At 43.0% G+C, this 13,512-nt stretch overlaps 1 protein-coding gene across 1 annotated transcript in view; it reads right to left on the bottom strand.

Annotated features, from left to right (window-relative positions):
• ralaa (v-ral simian leukemia viral oncogene homolog Aa (ras related)) overlaps window positions 1-13,512 on the bottom strand; it is an 86,784-nt gene that overhangs the window by 13,838 nt on the left and 59,434 nt on the right. Inside the window, exon 2 of the mRNA XM_060922473.1 lies at window positions 11,138-11,404. Coding sequence (XP_060778456.1) covers window positions 11,138-11,251 — 114 coding nt within the window. The 5' untranslated portion in view covers window positions 11,252-11,404. The remainder of the gene's footprint in view (window positions 1-11,137; window positions 11,405-13,512) is intronic.

Here is a 13,512-nt window from a genome sequence, read left to right as displayed (position 1 = left end):
TATTGTTACAGCTAAAGTTTGAGTTTTAGTGGAGGAAAAAAAAAAAAAAAAATCATGAACGCATAATGATCATCATAACTGTAACAAAGTTTATCAAAAAGCAGATAATGGCTTTCCTTTCATTGAAATAGTAAATACATAGTGATAATAAAAAGGTTATGGTCAGGACAAGTGAAAAACCTTGCTGCTTGTCCAACTGGACAAGTGGATTTAAAAAAAAAAAAAGTTCATGTCGAGCCCTGCTTCCATGTTTGTTTGTTTGTTTTTTTTACAAGTAATGAATGAATGAATGAAGACTACTGCACCTTTAAAAAAATATCGACTACCGAGAACACTTTGTCGGGTCAATGCTAATTAAACTAAGGCTCGCTTTACACGGGGACGGTCTGAAACAAAAACGCAAAAGTCCGTTTTCGTTCTCACTTTTTTCCGCGTCTACACGACCGTTTTCAAGGAGGAAATCTGCGTCTATACGGTGACGCATAAATGAGTGGAATTCAATTGGATGTGCGTGCCAGGCGGCTAGGTGGTGCTGTGAAAGACCTCCGCTATGTCTGCACGCATGCGCAACGTCTTCCGTCTTGTCTGATCTGCACATCTGCGCCGCGAAAACTTTGACTACTCTGGCTATGGTAAGAAAGAAAGTAAAAAAGTAAGAGCATACTATACCCGCCTCTGTTCATTAACGGTATATGTGCAGATTCGGTATAGATGTTCGAAGGTCTCCTGGACGTTTATTAAAGCTGCCAGAGCAGCTTGAAGGTCCGTTGGATCGATGTAATCAGACATGCTCTTACTTTTTTACTTACTTTCTTACTTCCCGGGCTGGCATGTACAGTATATGACATATGTATGACGTAAACGCGTACCCGACGTGAGCAGATCCGAGCAGAGTTTGGCGTATTGGGTAGTTTAGACGGATATGCAACGGGGGCTGTTTTTAACTTATCCACTCTGGAAGGCGTTTTCAATTTTTTCCGTTTTTCAGCCTCGGAAACGCCGTCCCCGTGTAGACGAAAGGCACTTCCGATAAAATATTTAGTCGTTTTTACCCGACAGCGTCCTCGTGTAAACGGGCCCTAAAGCACCATCAGGTACAAGTTCAGGTCTGTTCTGTAGTGTTGCTGGAGTAACGATTCGATTTGCACGGGACGGCAGTGTCTTCACACTACGCATGGTTGTCGCATCAAACGTTACATGCCAACCATGAACACCTATTCATGCAAACTGTTCTGACCTTTTATTATAGTCGCTTGTTTTCAGGCCATACACTTGCAGGTCCCCATCATATTTTTGTGGGTTGGGAACTCTAACGTACCTAGAGCCACTCAAGTGTCCTTTTAAATGTCTTCCGTAGTTTATTATTCTGCATTTCACACCAACCGGTACTTGGCTTCAGTTTAGGTTCAGTGAAAGAAAATAGAAAATCAGCACAGATCTCTTTTCTCACAGAACACACTATGGCCAAAAGTATGTGGACACCCGAGTACTGAACAACCCATTCCAAATCCAAGGTCAGTAATACCGATTCCCTTCCCCTTTTGTTATAAGAATCGCCACTCTTCTTGGAAGACTTTCCAATAGATTTGAGTGTGGCAGTGGCGATGTGTGTTCATTCAGCCACAAGAGCATTATTAGGTGACGTTGGGTGAGGAGGCCTGGGGTGCAGTCAGCGTTCCAGTTCAGCGATGTTGAGGTCAGGGCTCTGTGCTGGACACTCAAGTTCTTTAGCTCCAACCTCAGAAAACCACATCTTCATGGATTTTGCTTTGTGCACATGGGCATTGTCATGTTGGAACACGTTCGGGCCTCTAAGGCGATGTCCGGACCGTAGAGTCCAAATCCAAATTTATGTACGTGTCCGACTGGAATCCGACCACAAATCCATTTCAAGCCGCATTCGTATGTGGTTTCACATAGGATCCAAATCCGTTTAAGTCTGACTTGCTTATGACTTTCGAGGCCATGTAATGTTCACTTTTACAATCACGCATACAGGAAGGAACCGTGCTGGTTTGGTGGTAGAGGGAAGCTGTTAAGCAGTTGTAGGTCGTAGTCAGAGCCAACTTCAACACGTGTTCAACAGAAATGTCATCTTCTCCATGGGCCAGTCATGAGATCCATCTTCCCCATGAGCCGCCACCACACTGCATGCTGGACAGTGATGCTGGCGGTGACGGGTGCACTAAAAGCAGAGCAGGCAAGACTCCTCCATCTCTCATACTGCCTCGTGGTCTGTACAACATCTGCACCGCAGCTCCATGTTGCCATGTGGTAAAACAAAGAGGCTCATTTCATCACCCTCTGTTTTTGGTTTATGTCAATTATGTCAAGTACTTCAAGGGGCAAAGTCATTACTATAGCAACCAATGTGAGTAAGACTGAAATTGAGGATTGTCAAACGGACGCACAGATCGGATCACTTACAAAATATAATGTGGACAGTCAATCAGAAAGATCAGATTCAGATCGGATATGCAAAAAAAAAAACCAACCCACACCCATTTGAACTGACAGTCTGAACATGGTTCCAGTTAAGGGGAAAAATCTTAATTCTACAGCCTACAAAGGCACTGAATAATTTGGTGCTTCCAGCAACCGTTTAGGGAAGACCCACACATTGGTGTGATGGTCAGGTGTCCACATACTTTTGGCCATAAGAAATAAAGACATCTTTTGACATGTCTGTTCCAGCGAGACGCGCTGCCCGGCCATCATCATCATCATCATCATCATAATAATAATACACTAATATGGGTCCGTCTCAGAAACTGGTCGCTCATTTGGGACATTATGGTCAAAAAATAAATTTTCCTTTTTTTTTTTTTGCATTTACCCAACACTCAGTGTTTCTTTTGTCATGTTTAATAAGAATAAAGATAGTATCTTGCTTTATCTGGCCTCCACTGTGGAACATTTTTTTGATTACAATTCAAATGCTTTTGTAAAATTGATTTCCATATAAAATAACTCCATCATGAAGAATTAAAGCCCCTCCTTCACAGATGAGTGAAAATATTGAATAAATTTCCTCTTTTTGATAACTTGGCATTTTTAAGCCAAGCAATGACTGAATTGATTATTCACTTAAATATGAATAATATGATACAGTTTGGGGATTTGATATGGCGAAATAGGACACAATGGAAAAATCAAGAACACACCGGAAAGCTGAGAATAACGGCACTGGTAAAAGAACAGCGACTGTACCGGCTGAAGGCCGCGCGGGTCTCTGCTGCGGCGCGCGAGCAATGGGACATCATTACCGCACCGGACGGAGCGCGAGGCGGGGGCGGGGCAAAATGACTGGCCATAGATTCTATCAAAAGTTCAATCTAAATTGACCATGGTTGCAAAATATTGGCCAAAAATACGCAAACACTACGAAATATGAAAGCAAAATGAAAAAGAAACATTCTATTGCCTTATACTGCAAGACTAAAACAAAATAAAACTCACCTTTTCAGTGATAACGTCCGAACAGATCACCCGCGTAACAGAAAGACCGCAAACGGAAGCACGATCAACTTCTAACTGTTGGAGTGGAAAATTCCATTCTACACATGCAAATTGTTAATGTGTGTCCTTCCCCGCACACAAATAACACGCTACGGTAAAAAATAGACCACAACTCATTTTATAGCTCAGAAATTCATACAAGACCAGCTACCATCGTAACATATTCTGTAAGAAACATATTCTACACCTAACTTTCAGCTTTCGTTTTAAAAAACAAAATCGCAGATTTATAACTAAGTGTTTATATGGCGTAGTGATTTTAAGTTCCTACTTTTGGTGAGGTAGTGACCTTGACCCTGAGGCTTTCCGTTTAGATCAAAACACACGATCGTATTGGTTTTGGGTTTGCGGAAAACGGAGTTACGACGGTGATTAAATATTTTGCGTGATGTTTTATTACGGTTATGATTATTCTGTGAGCGCACCAATCCTTAGGTGTATAAAGTTACAACTTAAAATACAATTAGTGATAACTGTAGACTTTTCAGTGGACTGCAACCTTTTTAAGCGAATGCGATATAGTCAACCGTTTATCATGTCCCAGATCGGGCCTTCCGGTTTAGCAAATGAGTGGCTAGACGTTAAATCAGGAGCTCCCGGTGGATGAAGTGATAAAACATCAAAAAGCCAAAATTCAAAACGCGCAACCAGAGAGGGGATGAGTAATACAAGGGAACAGTCCAAAAAAGAAACGGAGAAGAAGCAAAGAGAGCGAGAAAAAAATGGGAGATAGAAAGGGAGACGATAGGTCAGATGCCGCTAACCACGACATGCTAGCTAGCATGAAGGCCGGCTTTGACAACGTGTCCAAGCAGATTGGGACCAATAGTGAGGAAAACCGAAAAGAAATGAAGGACATTCAAGAGAGTATTCAAAATCTAGGAAGTACGTGGAGACAAGAACTAGCCACTTTTAAGGAGGAGATGGGCAACGGGTTCGAGGCCATCGACAGGAGAACGGAAGCCCAGGGCAGAGATATTGCAGACATGCAAGAGCGTGTAGTGGAGACCGAGGAGTGGAATGCAGATCTGAAGGGGATTCTCGCCGCTTCCCTCAAGCACCAAAGGCGGTTACAGGAGAAGGTAACGGACTTAGAAGGGAGATCGAGAAGGAACAATATTCGAGTTTGGGGAGTACCAGAGGGTGCAGAGAAGGATTCGGCATCCGAGTTTATCGAGCGCTTGATTCACGAGGAGCTTAAACTCAGGGAAGATGCCAGTCTACAAATACAACGTGCTCACAGAGCATTGGCACCGAGACCCGCCCCAGACAGGAACCCCAGAGCGATCATTGTCAACTTCCTGCAGTACCAAATCAAGGAGGACATCCTCAACAAGGCCTGGCAGACGAAAATCGAGATTGGGGGAAGGAGAGTGACGTTCGACCACGACTACCCAGCGGAGGTGGCTGCAAAGCGCCGTAGCTATGCGGGACTGAAGAGAATTCTAAAGGGAGAAGGGATTAGGTTCCAGTCACCACTAACAGCACTGAGAGTCCACTGGCAAGGAGGCGTCAAGACCTACGGTAGTCCACAAGAAGTTGCATGGGTGATGGAGGAGAAAGGAATGAAGGTAGCTGGACTGACAGAGGAACAACTGACGCTGGAGTAGCAGCTTGAGTCCGCCTTGAAGTGGCGCAGAGTTGGGGACCAGGAGACCGACGTCACTGGGAGAGCAAGGAAGGAACTGAAACGGTTCACTTGGAAGAAATGAGAGGAGGTGAGAAGAAATTCTCACTTACCCCTTTTCCACCAAATCAGTTCCAGGGCTGGTTCGGGGCCAGTGCTGGTGCTGGTTCACAACTCGTTCAACTTGCGAGCCAGCTGAGAACCAGTTTGCTTTTCTATAGCTCACGGTGCTAAGGGAAGCCACGTCATTACGTCGCTGTATACGTCAGTTACGTCGCTACGTTTGCATAAACCTTGGCGCGAATATCGAAGCAAAAACACGGAAGAAACAGCAGCAACAACAACAATAATGGATGACTTCGCGTTTGTACAGCTGCTGCTTCTCGTCGCTTAAATGTGGCGATCTTTCGCGGTCTTACTGTTGTTGGTCTTAACAACTCCGCCCCCCCACTGACGTAAGCGGTTCTTTCCTCTGGCCCAGCAGAGAGTTGGTGCTAGCCTGGAACCGGTTTTTCTGGCCCCAGAGCCAGTTCTTTGTCAGTGGAAACAGAAAACCCGGTTCCAAACTAAGTACTGGCCCCGAACCAGCCCTGGAACTGCTTTGGTGGAAAAGGGGCATCTATGGCCTAGATCACGGAACAGGCATGAATTTTTGTATTTTCTATTTGGATTCTTATTATTTTTCCCCAAAGACTCTATTTGGTCCCTGGCTGATTTCTGAAAGTTACGCAAGTAGCCTTTAGGCATATTTTATTTGGGCGAAGGATGAGGGGAAACACTAGATGCTAGCTGCTAAGTACTGTTACACATGCTATGAGAGACGAACCGAATGACATAGCCCACACATGTATATATTTGTTTTTTTTTGTTTGTTTGTTGTGTTTTTTTTTTTAAGGTTAGCCTACTTGTTTTACTGAACGAGGTATGCTATTCTATTTTATTTCATTCTTCATTAAGTGGGGAGGTTTGGACAGTGTGGGTAAAGATATATCCCTATGCCTAACGTTTTGTTGGCTTTAAAAGAACCATAAGGACAAGGCCGGGAGTGATGGTTGGAACATGTTGGACGTTTTTAGCGTGAACGGAGGACTTCAGTTTGGAAAGTTTTCCATCGCTAAGAGGGGCCCTCTTACGAGAGGATTTCCCCTCTCCTCACCAACAGGAAAAATGGGGAGAGATAAAGAACCCCAGTTGAACATGGGAGATCACTTTTTTGTTTACTGTTGTTTAGTTAGAACAGCTGGTTTTTTTGTGTGTCCATGTTTAGCTTACGGGTAATGAAAGTGCATTGGGGAACTGATGTATAATGCAGCATGAAGGTGTTAAAGTGGTATCACTGAATGTGAATGGGCCGAGTAGTCCAATTAAGGGTGTTTTCACACCTGGTCCCCTTTAAAGGAACCAGACTCAGTCCTCTTTAAGTGGACCAAAAAGTGGACCAACAGAAAAAGAACTCAGTTCTTTTTGTGTTCACACTGTGAATTTATTACAAAGAGGACTGGGTTCTCTTTCTGGTCCAGTTAAGCTTTGATGGGGCCTCAGTCCTCTTTCTGTTCACACCAGGTCCTCTAGAGCCCTCAGACCCCCAGTGCACGGAATTCTGGGTAATTTTCTCTTGAATCAAAATGTCTGCTGCCATGCTTGCCCTGCTGTATTCTTTGATCAAAATAGTGCAGATTAAGGAAAATAAATTTATTCCAGCGGCTGTGGTAAGTTCCAAAAGGAAGTTGAGTTTCCCTGCTACAGTCATGTGACCAACTACGGCAAACAAAGAAGGTTAAACTACAGTGAAAAAGGCGAAGTGAACCCGGTGCGCTTTTTGTTCACAATGTGCAGATTAGGTGAACCGTACCGTTGATTTTTAGCGAACCGTACTGAGACCACCTCCTGAGGTGGTCTCAGTTCGGTTCGCTTTAAAGGGGTCTGGGTACGGTTGGAGTGTTCACATATGCGCAAAAAATGCTGAGTCATCGATCCGAGTTCGGTTAGATGGCTGAAAGGGACCAAGTGTGAAAACACCCTAAGAGGGCAAAGTTTATGGCCAAATTCAGAAAAGAAAAAAAAAAAAAAATGCAGGTGGTGTTTCTGCAGGAAACATTTGTCTACAGAGGAACATGAGAAACTAAAGAGGTTTGGGTATAACAACACATTTTATAGCACTTACCACAAACAAAGTAATAGGAGAGGGGTAGCCATATTAATAACAAATTCAACCAAATTTGAACCTGAAAAAGAAATGTGTGAAAGGGAGGGAAGGTACATAATGGTAAAGGGTAAATTAGAGGGACAGAGAGTGACACTGATCAATGTATATGCACCTCCAGATAGCAAGAAAACCTTTGAATCATTATTTGACATCGTTAATGTAGAATTGGAGGGGACTTCAATATGGTGATGAATTACAATTTAGATACGACTAGTACAAAGAAGAATAGGACATGGCTTAGTAGATATATGAGTACGCAGCTGGTTGATTTGGGAATAGTAGATGTTTGGAGAGACCTACATCCCTTGGAGAGAGACTACACACACTATTCAGACCCACACCAAATGTATTCAAGGTTGGACTATTTCTTCATGACAAAGGGAGATGTGCATAGGGTAGAGGACTGTAGGATAGGGGTAGCATATCTATCAGACCATAACGCAGTCTACCTGACAAACTTAAACAAGAGAAGGAGGACTACAGTGTGGAGGATGAATGTGGGGGTACTGAACGACAAAGACCTGGTGGAAAGGATGAAAATGGATATAAATAATAGGTATACAGGTAGTCGTTGACTTACGACTGCGTTTGGTTACGACTGACCGGTCGTAAACCGATCTGGTTGTAAGTCGGCCTATGTTAAATGAACGTAAGTATATTGTGATGTGTAATGATACTGTAATCATCTTAAAGTCTTATTTTATCAACATTTTCTTATTTCATTACCTTGGCTCATTATTTGGTTTTAGTCAAACACTGCATACTCAGGGGTGAAAGTAACTTATTTCTTGCCGGTATATTATTTTGAGCCATAGTGCACGCGCACAGTGTGCGCCGAAAAATACACCTAATTATTTATTATTGTCTACTTATCAAGCATTCACTAGGACTTCTTATCACTCAGTAGTACTAGTATAATACTTTATCACACTATCACTCTTTCATCCACCTGTATCAGTTTTTGATTATAAATAAATTGCAAACACATCATTTCAACAACACAATCGTTTTAATTACATTTTTTTTAAGCTGAACAGCTGAAAACTAACTTTTCATTTTGGACATTGGACACAGAGTAGTGTAACAGAACAGGAAAGTGAAAGTTACTTTGATTAACAGCTGCGCACGTTATAGCACAAGATCTGGTTAAGCCGTACGCGTGCTGTAGCTCGCTCGTTGTTTGTCCAGCGAAACAACAGAAGACGCTGGATGCTGGGCGCTGCCGGGAGCTGGGGCGGAAACTGTCGTATGCTCAGCTGGGAAACACTTGCCAGTCATAACCAGACGGTCGTAAAGTCGATCGGTCGCAAGTCGCATAGGTCGTAAGTCGACGGCTACCTGTATAGCGGAAAACGATAATGGGGAAGTAGATCCAACCATTCTTTGGGATGCGCTTAAAGGAACAGTCCACCGTATTTCCATAATGAAATATGCTCTTACCTGAATTGAGACGAGCTGCTCCGTACCTGTCCGAGCTTTGCGCGACCTCCCAGTCAGTCAGACGCAGTCAGACGCGCTGTCACTCCTGTTAGCAATGTAGCTAGGCTCAGTATGGCCAATGGTATTTTTTTGGGGCTGTAGTTAGATGCGACCAAACTCTTCCACGTTTTTCCTGTTTACATAGGTTTATATGACCAGTGATATGAAACAAGTTCAGTTACACAAATTGAAACGTAGCGATTTTCTATGCTATGGAAAGTCCGCACTATAATGACAGGTGTACTAACACCTTCTGCGCGCTTCGACAGCGCATTGATACGGAGCTCAGATATCAATGCGCTGCTGAAGCACGCAGAAGGTGTTAGTACGCCTGTCATTATAGTGCGGACTTTCCATAGCATAGAAAATCGCTACGTTTCAATTTGTGTAACTGAACTTGTTTCATATCACTGGTCATATAAACCTATGTAAACAGGAAAAACGCGGAAGAGTTTGGTCGCATCTAACTACAGCCCCAAAAAATACCGTTGGCCATACTGAGCCTAGCTACATTGCTAACAGGAGTGACAGCGCGTCTGACTGACTGGGAGGTCGCGCAAAGCTCGGACAGGTACAGAGCAGCTCGTCTCAATTCAGATAAGAGCATATTTCATTATGGAAATACGGTGGACTGTTCCTTTAAGGCCGTCATTAGTCGGAATTTGATGGCACAGACAACGCTTCGCAAGAAATCCAGACTAGTGAACTACCAGACACAAATTGGTCACTTAAAGGATTTGGAGAGAAAACATAACGCCACAAGCGACCCAGAGGTACTTAGACAAGTGAAAGAAACAAAGAATAAAATTGATCATACATTACTGTCAGAAGTGGAAAAGAAGGCTAGATTTGTCAAACAAACCTATTATGAGGGAGGTCCCAAAGCAAGCAGATTACTGGCTAGACGCACATACCTTGAGAATGAGGGAGGAACAGTTTGAAAGGAAATAGGAGAAATGGAATTATTACAGAAGGGGTAAGGATGATACCAGTAGAAATTATAGTCATGACAACTGAACAAGACAGAATTGTTGCATTGTGACCGAATGGAAGGACCTATAAGCTGTTAATGGAAGGGTTTTTTTTTTTCCTTTGTTGTTTGTTTTTTGTGTATTATTGTATTTGAATGAAGTAAAAAAAAAAATCATGTCCCGGATCAAGCCGACATTTTTCCACAAATTTGCAGAATTTTTGCAGAATTCTGAATAGTGTGTTCACATCAAAGATTTAGTTTTATCTGTACTATTTCTTTCATCATTTTATTTCAAATTAAAACCAACATCACCATTCAAAACCGTATAGTTTATTGACAGAGTATATTTACTGGGGGACCCCCTGGGGATGGCGAAAACTAAAAAAAAATCTTGACCGACCACCGAGCCTCATTAGCCGGTTAAAGTCGGTTAACCTAGGAGTTTAAACAGGGATGCAAACGGCGCGCCTTTTTCACGGCTCGTGCAGATCCGATTTTTTTTTTTTGGGGGGGGCGCTGGAGTGTCTGAAGAATTTCATCAGAGTAAATTCTGTATTAAAAAATTACTACATAAGCAAATGCCGTTACAGTCCATGAAAAAGCCGTGAAAAAGTCGGCATCTGCGCCTTTAGTTTGTGTGGAGAGATATGATCTGCAGTAACATGCATTGTTGGCTACAGACCGAAACATACTTTCAGAATGCACTGGCCAAGGCAGGACTAAACTCCATGTGCCTTCTAATAATAATTTAAAAAAAAAAAAAAAAAAAAAAACAGAATAGTAATTTGTAAGCTAAAAAGCCTGCGTCTACACTTTTTTCTTTCGCCGAGTGGCAGCTGTGTTCAACTGGGGCGGGACATGACTGAATGGGTGTTTCTGATTTGTCAGCTGTCTTTAACTGGGGCGGGACATGACTGAATGGGTGTTTCTGATTTGTCAGCTGTCTTTAACTGGGGCGGGACATGACTGAATGGGTGTTTCTGATTTGTCTGTCGTCCTTACACCCATGGCATGCCCCAAGCATTTACAACACAGAATTCCAGGTTCTCCGCTCCAAAATCGGCAGCTTCAAAACGATTGATTTTTTTTTTTTTTTCACGACAACCAAAAAAAAAAAAAAAATTAACCGGTTGACGTTGATTCGGTCAACCACCGGTCAAACGGTCATCGGTTAACATCCCTAGGACCCCCACAGTACCCAGTTTCTGAGACAGACCCATATACACTAACATTATGCAACATTTATTATAAATAAATGTGGTGTTTGAACATATTCTTGTTATTTAATACACTTTGAAAAGCTTCCCCCCCCGTGCTAGTGTAGTGTACTTACCTCATCGTACATGAATTGCAAGGTGAGAGCTGACTTGCCCACACCTCCACTGCCGACCATGATCACTTTATGAAGGGCCAGAGAGTTCTGCCCTTTTGGCTTGGCGGCTGCCATGGCAATTCAGGAGGGTGGGGTAAGCGAGGAGGATTGGGGCAGGTGTCGGAGTGCGCTGAGAAATCAGTGAGAAGGAAATGGTACAAGGTCACAGATGTGATCAGGAGCAACGTGGACTTTGGAGAAGACGACGCGCAAGGACAAAGCGTGTACCTGCAAGAAAAGGATCTCGCGTCAATAAAAGATAATGACAAAATCTGCTCATGGATCAATTCTAAGAGGTAAACACCATGCAGGAGCTAAATAAAGCCCGAGTCACTGGATCAGGGGCGTATCACCCGCGGGGGATGTGTACGTTTCATCCTCCCCACTTTTGTTGAAACACAATTTCATCCCCCGCACTTTTGTCAGATTAAAATCATTATGAAAATTATACAGCTACTATAAAATGTGTAACAAGGAAGTAAACTCTTGCCATAACGTTAGACAAAAAACAGCCACGCAACGGACTCAAAACAGTTTCTCACCCGACCAATCAGCAGTTGCGTGAATATAATAGCCAGTTTGCGTAGCGTGCCGAAAGCGCTCAATAATACAGGATCTGTCTGCAGAGCTGCAGAGCCAACACCAGTTTTACCGCTCCTGATTCACCGTTCCAGGTTTGACGTCGCATGCGGTGCTTACTGTGCCTGGCTCTGCACACAGACCCTTCTCAAACACAAACACGTCTTAATAGTGTAGCTGTGTGTCATGTTCAGAAGAACAAACTTGACCTGTTGGACAGACAAATGATTGCTCAACAATTTGTTTCTTATAAGGAGCAAAGAAAAAACACATTTGGTTGTTTCAAACACAAATAGTGTGTCAGGGTAAAGTAAGGTTGTCAGGATTTGTTGACAGTGATGTTAAATAGTAGTAGTTACTAGTTGTAAAGTCAGTTGAGGCAAGTTTTTTATTACGAGTGTGTGTGTTTGTACCAAGTCTACTCTTCATGCATTATAACTGCTTATCACTTTTTAGAAGAGTTTTTCAATTGAGGTTTAAAGGCATTTCAAATCGAATGAATGTTCAATAATTGTTGTACAGTCTAATGTTATTTGGCCATTAAGTGTTTGTTGTATGTGTAGTCAATAGAGATCTTGCAGTCACGTGACCGGAAAGTACACAACCGCCATCTTGTCGGTCAAAAACACCGCTGAATACTGCTGCACTCGTGTACAGAATGGATCAATTTCAACCGACAGACTACACGGCTCATTTTTCTAATGAACAGATAACTAGATATATGTCTAAAATAAACGATCTACAGATTTGTGACCCTTATGGCTTTCCGGACGGAGTTTTCACGACCGGATTTTGAACTGCCAGCGGAATACCCGGACGTGTATGATTACCTCATTAACTTTCCCTCGCTGTTAAGTGGTGAAGCACTGCATGCTTATAAATCTCTGGACAGTTATCTCTACAGAAATTCAGGATTTGTCAGCGACTCAGATGTGGCATCTTGTAAACAAGAATCCTCATTGGATGGGTAAGTCACTTAAGTATAGCACTGACCAGCCGATTATAGAATAGAATAAGGTAATTCCAGCTGTAATTCCAAATCGTCCGTCTTGTTTACATGGATCTGGCGTTGGAGAGGTAGAGGCTTAGCAGTGGAGATTTGAGTGGCTGTTTTCTGAGCTTAGTCAACAGGCCGGCTCTGCCTGTAGCCTCGCTTTTGCTTCCGCTCCCGGCGCCACCTCCTTCGCTTTGCTTCCGATAACAATCCACGGAGACTCCGCTGGTCTCGCTATCTCGTCCGGAATGTTTTTTTCTCGTCCGGAATGTTGTGCATGCGATGGAAATCGCTACAAACCGTCATTTTCTGCTGGAAACCAATGTCCAGTAAGTCCATACGGTTGTAGTGGATATTGAAGTCCGGTACAGACGAACAACACGCAAAAATACACACAAAAAACATAAAAACCGTGCACAGGTAGGGAGAGCTTGTAGCCGCAGCCGTTGTAGTAGAATTGTATATAGTAGGGTTTTCCAGAAGAAAAGGTAGAAGTAAAAGCAGAAGTAGAAGGCGGAATATGGCGTTTGACCGACAAGATGGCATCTGTCACAATCTGGATCGGCTGTGACGTCACATGCAAGTGCTCCATTGCATCATTTTCAAATTTTATGCATTAAACCTGACGTAATGCATGATGCAAACAAGTTTTGTACACAAGTTTGAATAATTAAAGACATTAAAAGCAGGAACTGCCCCGTCTTATTTGAATGCTATACTAAAGAGGTCCTTCCAGGATGCTGCGCTTCTCCAACATGAACTG

This window comes from Neoarius graeffei, chromosome 5 (genome assembly GCF_027579695.1).
Source record: "Neoarius graeffei isolate fNeoGra1 chromosome 5, fNeoGra1.pri, whole genome shotgun sequence".
Lineage (NCBI taxonomy): Eukaryota > Metazoa > Chordata > Actinopteri > Siluriformes > Ariidae > Neoarius > Neoarius graeffei.
This window is presented reverse-complemented; position numbering and strand designations above follow the sequence as displayed.